Genomic DNA, 20,278 nt, shown 5'->3' on the forward strand with positions numbered 1-20,278 from the left:
AAGTGGAGGCGTGGCTTGGCTTTCTGGGTGGCGGGGCACCGGGGGGGCCTACAGACCAGCGGGGGAACCCCAGGGCGGGTCATGTTCTTTTGTTCACATCTGCTACTCACTGTCCCCCCCCCCCCGAGAGGCTCAGGAGGGGGGCTCTTCCAGTGCACTGGGGCGGAGGGCACCCCAGGTTTCTGCAGGGTAGAAGCAGGCCATGTGGGGTCCCTAGAGAAGCCAGGAGCAGGGCCCCCACGCAGTTCCAGGCCTCCGTGCTGGTTATGACCTGGCATCGGTGGAGCCACCTGCTAGTGCTCCCGGGGGCAGCCCAGGCCACCTCCCTCTTCCCTGATGCTTTGCTGTTTCGAAAGAAGGGAGAGAGAAGCCACTGTAACAGACAGGAGGAAGGAGCGGAAGCAGATGCTTCATTTCCAAGAATGGAACTGTTCGCTAGGACACGCCTGGACGGCCGTGGTGCCCAGCAGCAGGGGAGACACTGTTGTCGCTGGAGGAACTCCCTTCACGGAGGACTCCGGACTCCAGTGTAAAGTTTGATGGACAGGAGATAAGGCAGAATAGAAACCACGCGGCCGGCCGGCCGGCCGGAGCCAGCACCTGCACGCCCGCCCAGCTCCACCTCTTCCTCACGTCACCTGCACTTCCTAGCACCATTCTGTGCAGCTGGGGAGATGGGATGAGGGAGTGGGCCGTCAGAGTGAATGGTCTCCAAGATCATTTCCAGCTGCGATCTCTGATGTTCACTGTAAGGTAGAGATAGGAAAAGAAAAGGGACCCACGGGCCCATGTTGGCACAGCTTCTGCGTGACTGCGGACAGACTGCAGGCCCGGGCGTGCGGGCTCCCCGGCTTGTCTGCTCAGAATGCGGCCTGCAAGGGGCCAGCGTGGAGGAGAGACGCCTCCCGGGGGGCAGTGGGTTCACGTGGTGACACCTCGCCCCAACCCTTGGAGCTGGTCCTCAGTCTGCAGTTTGCAAAGACCTTTGCCGAGACCTGGGAGCGCGCACCTTCGTGGTGATTAGCTTAAGGCCAGCTGTCGGTTCTGGGTGGGAGGGAAGGAGCAGAGGCATCTTCACCTGCGGGTTCTGCTAAGGAGACGGGCAAGTCAGGCTGCTCTCCCTCCGTGGCATTCCTCAGAGCGCTTTCCTCTCCTTTCTCTAATCTCCCTAGCACTTGTTGGTTGTAAAGGGACCATATTCCTGACCACCGGCCTGCACAAAGGTGGAGCAGGGCGACCACCTTCACTGCTTCGTTGGCGTGACCTAGGGCTCGCTGGCGAGGCCTTTCTGATGCAGCACATTTGGCTGGGAAGCCGGGGGTTGGAGTGCGTGTCCCTGGGCTGCACTGGGCGGGCTCGAGGGAGAGTCCCGAGACCCCCAGGTCCGCACTGGCTGGTCGCAGACTAGCTGGGATTTACTAGGATTGAATCTAAACTTATCTGGAAATGCCACATGTCACAGAAGGACTCACTGTTTCCTTTTTTTCTACTGAGGCCCATTCATTTATTCATCTCCAGGCCCCGCACGTCACCTGTGCAGAGCACCGAGCTCGGCCCGTGAGCAATGGCATGAACGTGTTTACACACGCATTTAGGGACGGACCTGGGGGATACGGATGCTGGTGAACAGCAAAGCCGAGTAATGATTGTAGAGAGAACAGTGAGCTCCGGGGGAGGTGACTGTTCCATGTAGCTCCGTGGAGGTGGCAGTGTGAGCCAAGCCTCGGAGGGTATCTGGCAGCTAGAACCATACTTTGCATAATCGAGAATTCGGTTGCCGATGAAGCCTGGGAGAAGGAGGACGGGAGGAGGGAGCAGGGAGCGGGGCGGGTGGGAAGGCCCCTCCGTGCTGCAGCTCCCGAGAGGCGTTTCTGAGGACCCTGCCCTTAGTGCAGGTTGGAACCAGGCCCATCGCTTCATACCTCTGTGCAGTGGCTACATGGACAGTGGCAGGTGGGACTGTTGGCCACTTGTCCACCTCTGTCCTGCGCCTCTGGTTTTGACAGGACCGAGTTTAGGGCTGTTGCCATCTCTGCTCCCTTCATTGAGATCGCCACTTGATGGTCCCTCTCCTGTGCCCGCCCAGATTCCAGGCTTGGGGCTGTTATGACCCAGAGGCACTGGGATCCCCACCCCCCAGCACTGGGCTTCCTGGCCTGGGAAGACTGGAGTTCAGCACCTTAGCCACCAGGTGGCAGCAGTGGGGAGCGCTAAGGAAACACTGGAAGGCTTGCCTCAGCAGAGCTCTGGCTTTGAACTTGTCTCCACCTTGGTCCTCAGCCTTGGAAGGACCACCCAGCTTGCTCACACGTGTGACCCCTTTTGGGGCGGCAGGTTCTGCTCCTGCTCAGCTATGAGATCTTAAGCAACTGCCAAGAGGCAGGGCTGAGGACCAAGACCAGGGCCACCTGGTGCTAACGCGTTTTCTCATCTCAGGAGCTGCTGTGGCTTCTGTCCACCTGAGCGGCCAGTGAGACTAATCAGTATTTGCAGTCAGCCAGGGAGTGGGGGAGGAGGGGGTGGCAGGAGGGCAGAAGCGTGCTCCGTGCAGCAAGAGATCTTAGCCTGTTAGGGTTTGCTGCAGGAATACGTTCCACCAGACTCGCTGAGACACCTGCACATGAGGCGTGTGTCTGGACGGAGCCCAGGATACTCTCTGGTGTCCAGCTCTGGCCCCACTGTCCTGTCTGGGAGGAACTGAGGGTGCGTGGCTATGAGGGCAAGCCCAGAACTGGCAGGTGCTGAGCGCCTACTGTGTGCCTGACGGTGGAGAATTCTGTGCCTGTTGTGCGGCTTCTGTTAGGCCCCTGAGGGCTCTCAGTCCGTGTCCGTGCCCGTGCACGTGAGCTACACGGGAACATGCGGACTTGGCTGAGTTCTGGGTTCGGACCCACGCGGCTGCTGAGTGGCTGGGTGTTGTTGGGCCAGTTCAGTTTTCTGCATCGGTTTTCTCATCTGTGAGGTTTCATAACCTGTTTCTTGTGGGGACGGAGAATGCAGGCCCCCTCACGGGAGGTTACGTGGATTAAAGCTCCCGGCACCACATGTGGGACACAGTGGTGCTGAGCCACTGGGGTCCTGTCCGTGACTAGGCGGGTGTCCTATTCTTGTCTCATAGGGACCCCTCAGGAGCTGTTTTCCTAGGTCAGAGGTGTTGAGGCTTCTGAGTGGGAATGGTCCTGTTTGCTGAGCAGCACAAGACCGGGGGTGAAAGGGAAGTGGTGGGTGAGGAAGGGGAGCGCGAGCGGAGGGGGAAGGTGTCTGCCGTTGGGAGCTGCAGAGGTCTGAGGAGCACAGTGTCTGTCCAAGGTGATGGCCTGGGGCCTGGTGCAGACCCCGTGCCATGGCACCAGCTCCACCTCCCGGCCCAGAAGAGACACCCTGCGGCCAGCTCCGCCCCGCGGGACAGTGACTGCGTGGCGGTGGCTCTTGGGTTCAGAGTCTCCGATCCTCCACCCTGGGGAAGTCAGTGCAGGGACAGGAGTCCATGCTGCTACCCAGCGCATGCAGAACCCCAAGGTGAACCCTGGGGGGCTGGAGGAAAATCACCGTTTTCACCTGAAGCAAAGGTAAATGGCTGAGTCGTATATGGACAAGAGGCGGCGGAGTGGACACTCCTGGGTTGGGGACAGACACAGAATCCAGGGGGACCTAGGAGGTGAAGTGTCCATGGTCTCAAGGTGCATGACACCAGCGTCAGGGCCCAGTGCCGGGTCTTGGCCACGTGACCGAGAGGAAGGAGTCAGCTGTGCAGCTCGAGGATGAGGGACAGTGAAGTCATTACCAGGAGGCAGGCCAGCGGGCTTTCTGTGGAGGAAGAGCTGGTAACAGCGAGTGCCTGGAGGCTGAACACCTGCTTGCCGGGCCTGCAGAAACCACAGACGCGGGGGACGTGGTTGGATTCCCCGGAAGGATTTGTAGCACAGACGCACTCGGCTGCAGACCAGCAGGGGGACCATTTTGCTCCACGTTATTTTAGGATCTAACACACAGAGCTCTTCATTTCCCCCAGGAAGCATGCTCCTGAGCAGTAGTAATAGCTTAGGAACTCCAGGCCACTTGCTGTTCCTTTTGACACCACCATTTTGCAATGTCACCAATCACAGGCCAGTCGGCCCCTCCCGGGGCAAGGACCCTCCTGGGGCCCGGGCAGGCAGGGCCACCCCAGGGCAATGGGAGGAGCCGCTGGCGTGGGCGCAGGGGTCCAGCTGTGGACCTGCGGGGGGGAGTCCTGGGCTGTGTTCTGGCGATGGAACCCTGGATGCAAACGTGGTTAAAAACCAACCTTCAAACAAAACAAGGACAAGCTAGTCCGGAAATACATTTCACTTGAAATGTTTGTTTTGTTTTTTGAAAACAAGACAATGTTTAGGGTTATTATAAATCAGTATTTATAAACAAGTAAAAGTGCATTTAGCATAGCTGTGTTCACCTGATGAAATGTTTTTGGCACGTGTACAGATGTGGAGATTGTGAATTTGTACTTGGACTTGTGGACTGTGGGTTTTGGGTGTTCCCCCTTTACCCCATATCCCCGTTTCCCACAGCCCCTTTCCTTTCTCCCTTCCCCCTTCCCAGGGGCTAAAAAGAGGAAGGAGACTGAGCAGGAAGGACCGACTATTGCAGAATTGGGGGGGGGGGTGTGATCCATACCAGTCACCTGGGTACATCCGTCCATGTGTTTTCAAAATACCAAGACAGTGAGATTCATGGAATATTGTCCAATACAGAACAAATGCTCCTAACCCAGACTTTATAGCGGCTCTCCACATGTTCATCCCATAACCAAGCTCAAGTGGGTGTGGTGATCATCAGTGACTCAAAACCACCTCAGGGCATAAAACCCAGCACCTCCACCTGAGCCCTCACTGGCCACAACTGAAGGCAGTTCCTTTTGCTGAGTGTGTGGGGGAGCTCCGGGTCCAGCTGCCTAACGTCCTGCCCCCAGCATGCATTGCGCCATGGCCGGGACCTATTAACTCTGCCCGGAACATGTCCTCTTTCTGCCCCTGGACTGTGGTCTGGTCCGCCCCGTGCCTATGTAACACCAAACTCTACAAAATCACCTCAAGTAGGAGAACTAATTCCTTTGACAAATACCATTAAAAAATAATAGCCCAGCCATTGTGGCTCAGTGGTTGAGTGTCGACCTATGAACCAGGTGGTCATGGTTCGATTCCCACTCAAGCCACATGCCCAAGGTTGTGAGCTCGATCCCCAGTAGGAGGTGTGCAGGAGGCAGCCAATCAATGATGCTCCTCTCATTGATGTTCCTCTATCCCTCGCCCTTCGTCTCTAAAAATCAATAAAAAATCACAGCTTTACAGCAGTTTTGGGTTCTGAGCAAAACTGAGCAGAAAGGTCAGGCCCCATATACTCCTGCCCGCGCGCCCCCCCCCCCCGTCCCCCCCGGTCCCATCCTGCCCAGAGGGTACACAGACCATTTTGATTTTCGGTTGCTTTTCCTGCCAGTTACTCCTGACCCGATGGAGTCCTCCAGTAGCCTCTGTCCTGCCAGCTCTCCAACACTCTCTAAGAATCGCTGCTTCTGCTTCATTTCAGTGAGAAATGATGTCCTGGACGTGCTGACAGTAGCGTTTTCAGTTGCACTGTAAAGCCCCTCATCCTCCGGGTGTCATGGGGCCTAGCTCAGCCCCTGGGACATGGGTGTGCAAATCTGATCACCTCCACTTCACGGGAGATGGAGCAGGAGCCCAGACAAGTCAGGGGGCCCCAGGTCACACAGCTAATTGGGAACCAGAAACTAAGACCCTGGCACTTTCCCGAAGTCATCTGTAGCCAAGTCAGCTGCCCTGTTTGGCCAAAACTCTAATTCCTTCCCTTCACCCACTTACCTCGTTCTCTAACGTGGAGGCGCGTGTGCCTCCAGGGCAAGGGCCGGGTGTGGAAGTCCTGCTCCAGTGACTGAGCCAACGGAAGGGGCTTTTCTTCTCTCCACAAGCCAACCTGCCCTCGCAGCAGGGCGCCAGGTGTGCAGCCCCCTGGGGAGGAGCGGCCCCCGTCTCCACGCTGGGGAGAGATGCTCTGCTTGGCTACACCTATGAGCCTCATGGGCCAGCCGAAGAACAGGATGACAATTTAAAAGTGGGCCGGGAGGGTGACTGAAGGGTTAAGTCTACAGGAACTGATTCAGGTCATAACCTATAAGATACAGGCCGGGGTGTTGATGGCTGGAGTGGAGGTGGACACTGGAGTTAAGGAAGGCCAGGATGTAGAAGACAGGATGGTCACAGCTTTCAGCTGAAATCTAGCTGCAGTCAGGAGGACCGGAAGCCAGGGCCCCCAGAACTAGCCTGTGCTCCTACAGCATGGGAACCCCGGACGCCCTGGTCTCTGCTGCCCTGACTCCTGTCTGTGGGTAACACAGTCTCAATGACCATTAAGATGAGGACTGGTGGTGAAGATGAAGTACTTTGGAATGAGACATGAATAATTCTCTTCTCTGTGATTCTATTACACACAAGTCAAAACAGAAAAGATGATTACAACTAGAGAAGACTAGAGAAACAGTCTTATGTGACAGGAAAGACTGGAAAATAGGGGCCAGGGTAACAAGGCATCAAATACAATGTCAAATTCAGGAGATCTTACACAACCAGCTTCTTTAATTAGAAAGCAACAAACATGCAAATGGCAAGTGTAGAAATTTATTTGAACCAACATTGTCTCTACCATGAGAACTGCTCTTCAACGTTGATCCAAGCTCCCCCGTGTGGAGACTGGCAGTATTGCACTTTCGTTGCTAGCACTCCTCATACATGGCAACTAGGGTTTATAACATTCTGCTAGTTTTATTTCACACACTCTCCCAAGTTCATGCACACAATCACTCCACACCAATGTCAGGTTATCCCCCGCAAAAGGGAAAACTCCAAAGACCATAACCTTAAAATTGCACTGAAGCTCTGTAAAGAAAAAAATATAAGTGTCTTATACAAATATCAAAACATCCCAAGTGCTGGCCACTCAGAGTTGATTATTCCTCATCCTCGTTTTCATTCTCCTGACTGGAGCCTTCTGATCGGTCACCCTCCAACCGGTCTGGAAAACAGATATGAGACTCACTAAAAGAAATACTTATAGGGTTATGATTAAGATAATCTTCAATGCCTTTTATTTAAAGCTGCTTAAAATGTATAGAACTCAGCACACCATTATGTAAAATTCAGTTCACCACTGTGTACATACCTAATTTTTGCCTCTACTGGGAAATTTTATAAAATAAAGGAAACAACACTATTAACTTTGAAAATGGATGTCATTGTAAACACACATTTTTTAAAACCCTACAGATGGCTTTACCATGTATCAGTGGTGTGGCCTGGGTAAGGCATTACAGAAAGCCTGCTGAGAAGGGCTGGAGCTCCATGAGGGCGGTCACTGTTGTCATGACTGACAGGTGATGCTCAGCATGTGGGACATTTCACTCATGAGGCCAGTGAACAGTGACGAACCCTTGTTTGGTGAATATAATCTTGTCCATCACGGATACTGGAACTTCATCTTGTTATGAACACAGCCTTTGAATTCCTTCCCGAATAGCAGTTATAATACATGCACTTTGTGTTATCTGTGACACTGAGCCCCAGTTTATCACTTAAGACAATGGTGAAGAAAACAGGTGCCTGTGCAGCCTTCCCACCATGCTACCTTTCCTGTGTCTGGGCTCTGCCGACTGGGAGCGAATGGGCCGCTGAAGGCGTTTATGATGACAAGGCCTGTGCAGGAGCCTCCACTCAGAGAAGCAGAGTGGGTATGTTTTCAGGGGACTGTCTTTCATTGTGATGCTTTCCAATAGTCAGGTTTATGAGGACATGAGTTTCTGTGCTAATGGGCTGCCTCCATTTCACGACATAAGGAAGTTTTATGTATAAATGCTAAGTAATACCATGTTGTTCAGACATAATCCCAACTGGAACAGAGGCTGACAGTTCTTACCGGCCCGGATGTGGTTCAGGGAGGCCAGCATGCGGAGCATGAAGGAGGCGGGCACTGTGATGGTGTTCCTCGTCTCCTCCAGCATGAGCTCATTCCGAGTGATCACCTGGGGCAAGTGAAACCACCGTCAGAGACCGCAGAGTGCCCGCACCCCCCTGAAGATTAGGAGAGTGGCACGAACAAGAGCAGCCTTCGCTCCCCATGTGCATGCTGTCACGGTTCCCCGTTAAGGCTTCTCAAGGCCAAATAGTGACTTTGACTTGCATGTGGGGAGTAAGATGAGGGAACAGGCCTCATGCAGTTGGCAGGAAGGCAAAGGTCAACTCTAGCTGCTAAAACATCCAAGGATTCAATTTATCTTTACTTGTTCCCCAGAGCAGTCTACGCTGTGCCTGCTCCTCATTTTCGCAGAGAGGAGAACTGGTACCTTTGGGACAAACTAGTGTTAAATTAATGTCCCTGGGTCACGTGGATCCTTTGAGAGTTGTTACCTTCGCTGAGGCAAAGTAATCTTGAAAAATAAACCTTTGGCTTCACAGGGGAGTTTTACCAAACATGCAAGGAAGAACTAAAACCTATCCTCCTCAGACTACTACAAAAAATTCAAGAGGAAGGAACACTTCCAAGCTCATTCCATGAAGCCAGCATCACCCTAATACCAAAACCAGGTAAAGACAACACAATGAAAGAGAATTACAGGCCAATATTCCTCATGAACATAGATGCCAAAATCCTCAACAAAATCTTAGCAAATCGGATCCAACAGTACATCAGAAAGATCATACACCATGACCAAGTAGGATTTATCCCAGGGATGCAAGGATGGTACAATATCCGCAAATCAATAAACATGATACATCACATAAACAAATTGAAAGAAAAAAACCACATGGTCATATCAATTGATGCAGAAAAAGCATTTGACAAAATTCAACACCCATTTTTGATAAAAACTCACAGTTAAGGCAGGAGTAGAAGGATCATACCTCAACATAATAAAAGCCATATATGACAGGCCCACAGCCAACATCATACTCAATGGACAAAAACTAACACCATTTCCCCTAAGAACAGGAACAAGACAGGGATGCCCCCTCTCACCACTCCTGTTCGACATAGTACTGGAAGTATTAGCCATTGCAATTAGACAAGAAGAAGAAATAAAAGGCATCCAAATTGGAAAAGAGGAAGCAAAACTGTCCTTATTTGCAGACGACATGATATTATACATACAAAACCCTAGAGACTCCATCAAAAAACTACTAGACTTAATACATGAATTTGGCAATGTAGCAGGATACAAAATTAACCCCAAGAAATCTGAGGCATTTCTATACACCAATAGTGAACTTTCAGAAAGAGAGATTATAAAAACAACCCCGTTTACCATCGCACCAAAAAAATTAAGCTACCTAGGAATAAACTTAACTAAAGAGGTAAAAGACCTCTACTCAGAAAACTACAGGACGTTGAAAAAAGATATAGAGGAAGACATAAACAGATGGAAGAACATAGCGTGTTCATGGATTGGTAGAATCAACATCATTAAAAAAAATAAATAATAAAAAAAAAATAAACCTTTGGACAAGAGCTACAAATGACTTGTATCAGAAGTACCAAGGAAAGGACTAACTGAATATCTATGGCTCCGAGGGACCCAATGTATATTATGGGCAAAGGAAAGAAGGAAGAGGAAAAAGAGAGAGTGTGGGAAGGAAGAAAGGAAAGCCTGAGGAGGAGAAAGATGCCATATGGCCAACAGTCCCCAGTGAAATGACAACTCTTTACAGTCCCAAATGAGCTTTTCAGTCTGAGCAACTTTCCCTCGCACTGTAGGTTCTGCACATGGATGTTTCCTTTACCTTCTAACAACCTGGACCCGGCTGGCTCCGTGTTTCCAGTGCTCCTTTGCTCCTGTCTGCCTGGTGAACGCAGTCCTGGTGACTTCTATAGCCTCCGTGAACATGTCCCCACCCCCATTGACTCCATTCACAGCAGTTTTTCTTTTCTACAGGCTTCCAAACGCCATGCATACCCCTCAGACACTGACTCCACTACACTGTGGCTGTCTGCCTTCCCTCTTATCCATGCGCTCGGAGCGCAGGGCTGACACACCGTGTTGTGTAAATGTCTATTAAATGAGTGAAAGCACCCATGGGAACTGTGCTGTCAACCTCGCTCTGAGGTGCTGCTTGACCACTGACCAACATTTTTAAGTGACAGACCCTTATTTACCTATTTGTGCCCTCATCTACCCATAGGAGTTCAGCAATTAGTGGCTGATTAATGCAATGGACCCTAATTATTATAAGAAATCTATAGAAATCAACAAATGAAAACCCTGGTTGAAGCTGGGGGGAGGGGAGGAGCCATAGAAATCAGATTTCTTATCCTAATTTCATAAAAGACCTAGCCCTTCACTGAACTCGGTTGGAAAATTACTAATTTAACAAGAAGCTGAGGAGACCTTAAAATAGAATAAAGGAAAAGATTCTCATCATTTGTGCTGCTACCTCTTGGCCATGATGATGAAGACGCTGCAGTGAAACGATTTTCTCAAAAGGACAGAGTGTTTTTAATGATTCTTTACTGCAGTAAGCACACAGTTAACCTATTTTTTTAAACTACAAAACACTTAATCTGCTATTACTAACACTCAGTCTTCTAATTAGCAAAATACTAGTTCAATTTTTACCTCTAGGCATGGTTTTATCTTCATTTTTCTTTTTCTTAAAACTGACTTCCTTACCTGCATGAAATTGTTTTATGTTACCAACTAAGGAGGAGCTGCTTTGATATTTCTTAAGAAATCATTTGAGGAACAAGGGAAACTATGGTCTAATAAGTATAATAAACATCTTACTTCATCAGCAAGTTTTCGGTTAAAAATCCTTGACTCCTCCAGTGGTGACCAGATCTTGATGTCATAATCTATGCCAGACGAGGCCAGAACTAGAAACAAAAAGTACATGTTAACCTAAACTCAGAACACATGCATTTATTCAAGTTATGCACACAGAGACGTGTGTGTATATACGTCTACAGTATGTGTTTGTAGGTACAGACTCAGGCACATGTGCCTGTACAGCAGGGCCTTGAATACTAGTAAAGTCGTTCTGTTCAACGTTGTTTCACTGTGCCACTGATGAGATGCTGAAGGAACTTAATCTTGTTTATAACAATTAGCTTTTGATAAAATTGGTTTTGTTACACAGTTTCACTTAAAGTTGCAGATCCTATCTATAACGTTCAGTGAGGACTTCCTGTGTGCACATCACAGCAAAAGTGAACTGCAGTGGAAACTGTACTGATACATGTGTTAACTGAGAACATTATTTTGAAGATTTCTTAAAAGTCACTCTAGAATATAATTTTAATTCCAATTCCCAATGGAAGGCAAGAGCATGCCAGTGAGCCTTGAAGATTCAATTTGGGTAAGTAGTGAGAAGTTCAATCAGCCGAACCTCTTACAGCTAATACAGCTTAGAAGAAATATTAGGAGAACACTCTTTGACCTACTTCACCATACTTCCTGCCCAAAGTGTGTTATACGTGTGTTTTGGTTTTAAACCCAAGCAGAGCTAGAAGTGACTCCCGTGGCTGCTTACAGATAATTCGGATTATTTGTATATTAACTAGATCACTACTGGGGCTGGTGAGCCACACTGATTTCTACCCCTTGCCTTATGCAAGGTCCTCTTACTTGGGTCAAATGGATGTGGCTGCAGGCAATTCACCACGTGATTGTCAGCCTCCAGAAGCATTAAATGCTCAGCGGTGTGACGATCCCAGATGAATATATGGCCGCAGTCAGAACCACTCATCACAAAGTTAGCACCCCAGAAATTGGCTTCTTTTATCTAAGGGTTTAAGAAAAGGAAGTTATAAGGAAATTCAAATCAAAGTTATTAAAATAAAGACGTATTCTATTCTTGTGTTAAAAAAAGTAATTGGCTTAGAAAATAAAATACAAATTGAAGAGCGTCCTGGTCTTCTAGTATCTTCAAATCATGACAGATTTGCCAGCAAAGGGAACCCGGCCATCAGTAATGAAGAGTCCCCTACGAGGACAGGGATATGTTTTTGTTCAATACTGTGTTTATAGTGCCTGTAACGGTTCTTAGCACACAGTAGGTGCTGAATTAACTAACTGCTAAATGAATGAATAAAATTTCTGAGTTTTGGACAGTATAACAAAAAGTACCAATCTTTTTCTGAGTTATTTGAAGTTCTCATAATTAAGAAGGAAAGATATAAACACATTTACTTTTATGAACCAATGAGACAAAGGAATATGACAGTTGGAGTGGTTATGATATTTTTTTCAATGGATGCACACTAATAAACCATCAAAATCTTTGTGCTTCAGATTGGATTTTCCAGTCATTTTATCTGCAGCTGCCACTTTGCTATTTTGGGTAGAGCAAAAGAGGGGAGCCAGTTCTGTTCTTACTTGGAGCTGTTATTTTACTTGCTTATCTTCTTTTTTTCTCATTCCAGCCCCTAATTATTTTCCTCCAAAATTTTAACCAGCAAAATGCAAGAAATGTAAATTGGTTACTTCTATTAATAATAGTATTTTTTTTTTTTAAGAACTCCATGGGAGCCGAAACCGGTTTGGCTCAGTGGATAGAGTGTTGGCCTGCGGACTGAAAGGTCCCAGGTTCAATTCCGGTCAAGGGCATGTACCTGGGTTGCGGGCATATCCCCAGTAGGAGATGTGCAGGAGGCAGCTGATCGATGTTTCTCTCTCATCGATGTTTCTAACTCTCTATCTCTCTCCCTTCCTCTCTGTAAAAAAATCAATAAAATATATTAAAAAAAAAAAAAAAGAACTCCATGGGAGCATTTTTCTTTTTTTTCTTTTCTTTTTTAAATATATTTTATTGCTTTTTTTACAGAGAGGAAGGGAGAGGGATAGAGAGCCAGAGACATCGATAAGAGAGAAACATCGATCAGCTGCCTTCTGCACGCCCCCCACTGGGGATGTGCCCGCAACCAAGGTACATGCCCTTGACCGGAATCGAACCCGGGACCCTTGAGTCCGCAGGCCGACGCTCTATCCACTGAGCCAAACCGGTTCTGGCAATAATAGTATTTTTTGAATGATTAAATTGATCACTGATTTCTATAGAGAGCTTATTATTTCCCTAAAGTAAGAAAGCAGTTTAAAACTGATTCTATAGATATGTTTTGAGAACTCAGTGAATATGAGAACAGCACTTTCTAGACATACATAGTTCAGAATCACAATTATGACACACTAGCCACCTCCCAATATTCCCTTAGTAGGTGACGGACGTAGCACTGGGTGCACAGACGTGGGGATGGTAAAAACTGGAAAAGACCTTAGAGATCATCAGATCTATTCTGTTCAATTCACAGATGAGGAACTTCAAGTTCAGGGAGCAAAGTGACTAAAACCTATCTTGACTTGTCCATCTTAATGGGGTGATGATGAAAGCAACCTATATTTCTCAATGAATCTGAGTTTCACATATCCAAACCCTTCTTCCAAAACAACCTACTAGGAAGGTACACAGCAAGTGTGAGAGAGCAAAGAAGAAGCAATGGTTACCTGTATAAGCTAAAAATTTAAACTCTACAATAATTCCTGGGTAGAGTAGTTTCCTTATAAAAACTACTGGCTTTTCCTGACATACCACAGGACTAGACGTGTTTGGGTCTGGAGATAACTGTGAAGGGGCCAGCTATACTGGAGCCACACTGGCAACACAGGAGGATAACTGTTATGCAAAAACATTCATGCTATGCAAGTGCACGTTCTGCAAAGAATGCCAAGAGCACTTGGTACCATTGTCCTGGAGTTGCGATGGCCCTTATAAACCATCTTCACTAGTGGCCTTCTAATGTTCAGGGTGTCCAGTTCTTCCATTTCCTTCCTTTCTTTCCTCCGTCTGAAGAACTCCTGAATGCGGGCAACAGCAGAGCGTCTATGAGTTACATATGAAAAAGAAGAGAACAGAAATAAATGAGAAACACTCATGAACTACTGTGGAATGCAATGATACACATTAAGTCAGTAAGTCAGAAAATATGTAGACTAAACATTATCTCAGTAAGACACCCCTACAGAAAGCATCAAAGGCAGACATGACAGTGGGACTCCACGAGACTAGTTGAGTTACGAGAACAAGATGTTTTAGTGAACACATCACTTAGAGATTTGGTCCTGGCTAGGATGGTAAAGGGAGTAGCATGCGGCACACTGGGGTTTAAAGGGCTGTTTTATAAAAATGTAATACAGACAAATTCATGTGCAGTTTACCACAAATAAAACAAGTCCTAGTTCATGCCATTTTTTCTCTCCACATTAGGAAATGTAAAGGCATAAATAGAAACCAAAAGAAATTAAGGGTAACATGTAATAGCAATAGATAAACATATGTTTTGAGATTTTGTTTAAAGATGTTCACAGCAAAGAACAGACAAGTTAAGAAAAAGAGAATAAATATTAACATATGTGCAATAAAAAAAGACCTTCCCGGAGCATCTAAGCTATATGGACTCCATGGTGGAGTACAGATTCGGGGCAACTGAGGCAGACTTTACTCTCCTAAGAGCTCAGCTGATGACAGAGCTGGAGATTAAAGAATAATGGGCTCTTAAGACTGATTTACTTATTAGAAGAAATTTGTCCTAACACATGATACTACTTAATAAGTTTCTTAGTCTGAATATGTTATTTAAAACATTGTATTTCAACATGTAATAGACCAAAAATCCAAAATATGTAAAAAGTCTTATTAAGTCAGTAAGAAAAACCAACATCATAACAGAAAAATATGCAAAGGACATGAGTAGAAAAATTACAGAAGAAATGAATGGTTAATAAATATATAAAAAGATGCCCAGCCTTACTAATAATGAGATAATGATAAAACAATCCGATCTCTCTATTAGATGAACAAGACTTCTGTGGATGGCAAGAGTGCAGGAAACAGGCACTGCTGCTGGGAGTTTAAAGCGGTTCTCGAGGTAAAAAGAGTGCATGCTCTCTATTGTAAGTTCTCCATTGAACACACATACATACACCTGAAGAACACGAAGCAGCAAATATTCCTTAAAAGCCGACTGTTCACAAAGTTGTTTTTGAGAATATTGGTTACCAATTCTTTTATGATTCGTTATACTAACTTGGCATATGATTTAAAATTCCTAAAAGACATTCATATGTACGAAAAATTTCAGAAATAAACTCTTGGGCAGCCACTAAAAGAAGTAAAATAAAAGTATAATTGATATGCCAAGAAAGGAAAGAAAATGGACACATATAAAATGCTGAGTTAAAATCACAAAAGGCAGAAAATGAGTGGGAGACAACAACAGGAATGAGGAACAAGGGCAGGGAGAGACTGCCTGTCCTTAGAAACTTCCCAGACCATCTCTCTGGAAGAAAGCAGCACCTGAGGCAGAGCAGAATGAGTCTAAATTACCTCGGAGGGAGGTATGGGTCACATTTCTGCGGTTCACCAGTTCATAATAATCTCCACTGCAATGGTTAAATGTGACTCATTTAAAGCAACATGGTATTTTTTAGTTGCAATCGTCACTGTGAGAGCAGAGATTGGCTTTGAGTACTTGGGATAAAAGGTATAAACCAGAAATTCCAAAAGCCTTGAAACAAATTCCATCTTACTGTTATTTAACTAGAAAGTGATAATTGGCAACAGACCAATTTGCTAAAAGTTACTTCAAATATACCTTAATGTGAATACAGCCTAGAAACACCAGCATAAAAGCAAAAACAATTTCGAGACACTAACAGGGGATTTCTTAGACATCAACAATAGTTTTTGGCTTATTTCCACCATGGTTGTACTCCTGATTGTTGCTATATATTGTGTCTCATATTCCACTTTGTTTCAGAAACGAATAGTAAATAATAGGCATGTGCCACCAGAATGAGGTACTGGGTTGACTTAGTACACCAGGCTTTGTGTAGATAAGTAATGGTTCCGAAGTCCACTTTAATGTCATATTTTAAAATGTACCCCCGTGTTAGTCTTCAGATTGCAGAAGTATTTGAGAATTGTGTATTATCTTGATGTGTGGCCTTATTAAGTTATTAAGGTATTTATACAAATACAGCTTTCTTTTTAAAAAATCAGAATCTTTACACACAGAATTAGACTCAAGTCCATTTTTTAGTTAATGATCTCAAGGAAAATGAGATAAAATGACTGAAGTTGCTAATTGTTATCCCAATCAGCTTTTCAAAATACCCTAAGCTGCATTTCTCAACAACATAGTCAAAGCAAATCACCAACATTTAAAGTACATCATTTCAGGTTGTAGTCGCTTTAACATACGACACACTTGACGTGAGCATCCGTTAGGTGTGCACACAGGACATTTCCTTTCATTCTATCCCCATGCAGTCATGCAGCTAAGTCAGTTCGTGAAAAGCAACCTGCTTGACGATGCTTAGCACTGAAGAGTTCAGTACGTTCCAGGAGTATTAACTGTTAATAGGAAAGGTGGTTAGCAGTGGAAAAGGATGACCTGGCAAATTCATCATAAAGAAAAAGAATGAAGGAACATACTGAATTACCTCATTATTCTATCACCTATTGTTGTTCCTCTGATAATAAATCTAGTGAAGGGAACACAATAAAGTCACTCACAGACCTCCAAGAACCAGGTATGTAAAGCATCAAGGTCACCACTTTCATCACCAAACATCTCAACCTGAAAAAACCTGTGCTTCCCTTTGTGCTTTAGGGTATTTTGTGAGAATCTGTCATTCAACTAAATGGTTGAATGAATGGTTGAGGAAATGAAGGAAGCAGAACACTCACTGAAGGCAGATTAGAAGAAAGACCCTGCACTTAACCCCTTGTCTTTTAAACAGGTTAGAACCCAGCCCTGTTCCAGGAACCTGCCAGGACTCAGATCTCCCATACCATCCCCTAGGCACCTGGGGGACCTCTCAGGGCTGAGCTGCTCTTTTGGGAAATAACTAATTAAGCCGAGTTGACTCACTGTCCTAACCAGAAGACTATATAACAAGGGAGCGAAGAACAACACAGCTTTTAATGCTGTAGGAACCCTTTTTCTTCTCTATGATTATCCTTTTTTTCTCTGCAATTTTCTTTAATAAAGAATAAACCTGAATCATTAGAAATACTGAAAGTGATTATATGATGACTAAATAGCTGATGGCAAATTTACAGTATGTGAATCATTTTGGCTTCCAGTAGGTAACTGGAACCAAATTTCTACGCAAATAAATACTTTTTAAAAATCATTAACGGGCAATATGTGGTTAATGTCTTGAATTTTGGAGTCTGTAACCACAACCTATGCGCAGGAAGCTTACTGAGATGCCGCCGGGTTCGGAGCAGAGCACTCCTGGACTTTGCAGGACCAAGAGCTACTAGCTAGGCCTCCGCCCTCTACTCTAAGATGGATCAGGCATCTTGAAAACACTTTACATAAAAACCCTACTTACCATTCACCCCACTCCCAGGCATGTGTGTCTATTTCTAAATCCAGTACGTAAAATCACTAAGGGACACACACACTACTTTTACATAGTGTTTTATCAATGTCATTTTTATTTTTTCCTTCACTTTAGTTTCCATTTACTCTTCTATGTCCCTGCCCCAGACCAAGTTCACAGGGACCTAATATGTGGGGAATCATAGACTTTTCATTGTTCTAAACTCTGGGTATCTGCCAGTCAAGGTGTTTTACCACAGACTCTAGCCTGGTTTCTCTATCAGGCCGACTGGCTACAGAGGGAAGAGCAGCAAACTATGGCTCTTGGACCTAACCCTCCAGCTAAGAACAGTTTCGCATCTGTAAATGGTGACATTTTAAATGGTTATATAAGTAGCTACATAACAGCCTCCACTTTGCCTCTTGGCCAGCAAAGCCTAGAAGATTGACTCTCTGGCCTTTTAGGGAAAGTCTGTCGACCTCTGCTACAGAGTCCAGTTCTGTTTACACCGAGACTAGCTGTAGTTAATAAGAGCATTCCATTTTAAAATAGCCATGTTAGTTGTTAAGGTCTTTATTTTCTAAGACATTTCCTTCTCATGCTTAATCTCAGCCCAAAGTAAAAACCAAGGTTGTACTTATTTAACCAAATTTTAAGAATACAAATCTTTAAAGAGAAATCATTATTCTGCATTGCAAAGAACTGTTTTGATATTTTTATTAAATGTCCAAAATGGCTTGGCTATAAACTTTTTAGGTTTCATTTTTAAAAATTAAATTTGGGCCCTGGCCAGTGTGGCTCAGTTGGTTGGAGCATCATCTCATACAGTGAACGGTTTCAAGTTCGATTCCCATTCAGGGCATGTATGGGAGACAACCAATTGATGTTTCTCTCTCACATCAATGTCTCTCTCTCTTTTTCCCTCTCCCCTCCCCCTTCCTTTCTCTCTCTCTCAAAAAAAAAAAAAAAGTATGTCCTCGGGTGAAGATTAAAAAAAAATAATAATTTGGGACAAAAGAAATTATGAGTTCTACTATGTAATTCTTTATAAAAATTTAAGTACAGACCTAAACACACACTTTCACCATTTTCCATTTTCGGACCATTTCTCTACCCTAACCAAACTGATCTTGACCAGCTTCTCTTTAAGACATGCATACTTTAATTGGGCATTTTATCCACATGTGAAATGTATCCTGTGACCCCAAGAACTGAATGTTTTATAACAGAGCTTTGGGAGTCTTTGTCCCTTCAGAAATAAATTCTCAAAAATCATATGCCTACTTACAAGCTGGTAAATGATTCTTTTCCATGTTCCTAAGAAGCAAAGGGTCTTAAACTTTCTCGCTTTAGAATAAAGTCAACACAGCTATTCCTGTGAATGCAGAAGTTAAACAGGCAGCAGTCTCAGGATGCAGAGCCCATGGAAAGGGCTAGTAAAAGTACATTTTAAACAGGCAGCTCAAGACTGAAGATGGTGCTACAGAAGTTAGGAGCCTTAAAAACTACTTAGATGAAAGTCAGAAGAAAGATTTTTCACCATTACAAATTTTTGGTAAATAGCTAGGAAAGAATAATGTAAATATCCAAGAAAAATTGATGAAACTGTGAAGCAGTGATTATAAACAGCTTGGCATCACATTCATATGTACATCTTTGTAGAGCACTGTATTTAATTTCATAAGTTTATTAAAACTGTTTTCCATGTTCTTATAAGTGGCTTGTGTACTATCCTCTTGTTCTTCAATTGAGTTTCTCTAAGAGTAAGGATTTTATCCTTCAGTGACTCTTCAGTTAAGTTTACTACCATGTCCTATAGAATAAAACAAAATAACACAGGGGACAAACTAAGGTTAAATACCTAAATGAGTACACAGACTATCACGTAAGTTCATCAGAAAAAGCAAGAAAGCAAGGGCAAACCCAGAGGCGGTCTCAGATCGGGATGCGGGGAGGAGAGCATGAATTCAAGAGTGCACGCACTGCACACACGACTCCTCCTTTTTACTGATGTCATACTACCGTGTTTAAAAAAAATGCGCCTTCGGTCTAGAATACAGAAACCCGTGCTTTCTGCCTCAGACATTAAGCACGCTTGGTATAAAAGTGTGGCAATTAGCCTGGACAGAAGAAGCTAAATAATTATGATTTTCTGCAAGTGTCTAGTATCTATTAAAAATACAATTTCTTATTTAAGCAAACAAATCTGGAAAGTGATATGGTACATTTTACTTAAAAGTGGATAAATTTTGTTTTTCATTATGACCTGAGTATAGTTTTTGTTATCTATGTACAGATAAAAACAAGGACATGTGTCCCTCATACCACAGAGGCCTTAAACGTACAGACTTAAACACAACTCTCACTCTCCACCCTAGGTTTTAGAAACCATCAATTTGATTTTCTAAATGTGCTATGCCTCCTAACCTTGTGGGACTCCCTCTGGGTATGGAAAGTGTTAGTTGTCTAAAATATATAGTAAGAACGCTGAAGACTAATGTGTGCAGGTAGAGGTGTATGATTAATCTCCAAGTACAAATATAGAAAAAAGGACCTGACCATGTTAGGAATTCAATTCTTTTTTTTTTTTTTTTTTAAATATATTTTATTGATTTTTTACAGAGAGGAAGGGAGAGAGATAGAGAGTTAGAAACATCGATGGGAGAGAAACATCGATCAGCCGCCTCCTGCACATCTCCCACTGGGGATGTGCCCGCAGCCCAGGTACATGCCCTTGACCGGAATCGAACCTGGGACCCCTCAGTCCGCAGGCCGACGCTCTATCCACTGAGCCAAACCGGTTTCGGCCAATTCTTTTTTTAAAATACATTTTTTACTCAAGGCCAGTGCATG

At 45.0% G+C, this 20,278-nt stretch overlaps 1 protein-coding gene across 3 annotated transcripts in view; it reads right to left on the bottom strand.

Moving 5' to 3' along the window:
- Positions 1-6,606: 6,606 nt before the first annotated feature.
- DCAF6 (DDB1 and CUL4 associated factor 6) overlaps positions 6,607-20,278 on the bottom strand; it is an 83,688-nt gene continuing 70,016 nt past the window's right edge. For all 3 annotated transcript variants that reach the window (XM_081112418.1, XM_081112420.1, XM_081112419.1), the window contains 5 exons: positions 13,775-13,913; positions 11,663-11,819; positions 10,823-10,911; positions 7,960-8,065; positions 6,607-7,062 (listed from right to left, as the gene is read on the bottom strand). In XM_081112418.1, the coding sequence (XP_080968544.1) occupies positions 6,998-7,062; positions 7,960-8,065; positions 10,823-10,911; positions 11,663-11,819; positions 13,775-13,913 (556 nt within the window). In that variant the 3' untranslated portion in view covers positions 6,607-6,997. The remainder of the gene's footprint in view (positions 7,063-7,959; positions 8,066-10,822; positions 10,912-11,662; positions 11,820-13,774; positions 13,914-20,278) is intronic.

Source organism: Myotis nattereri (genome assembly GCF_964212035.1).
Source record: "Myotis nattereri genome assembly, chromosome: 18".
NCBI classification, from domain to species: domain Eukaryota; kingdom Metazoa; phylum Chordata; class Mammalia; order Chiroptera; family Vespertilionidae; genus Myotis; species Myotis nattereri.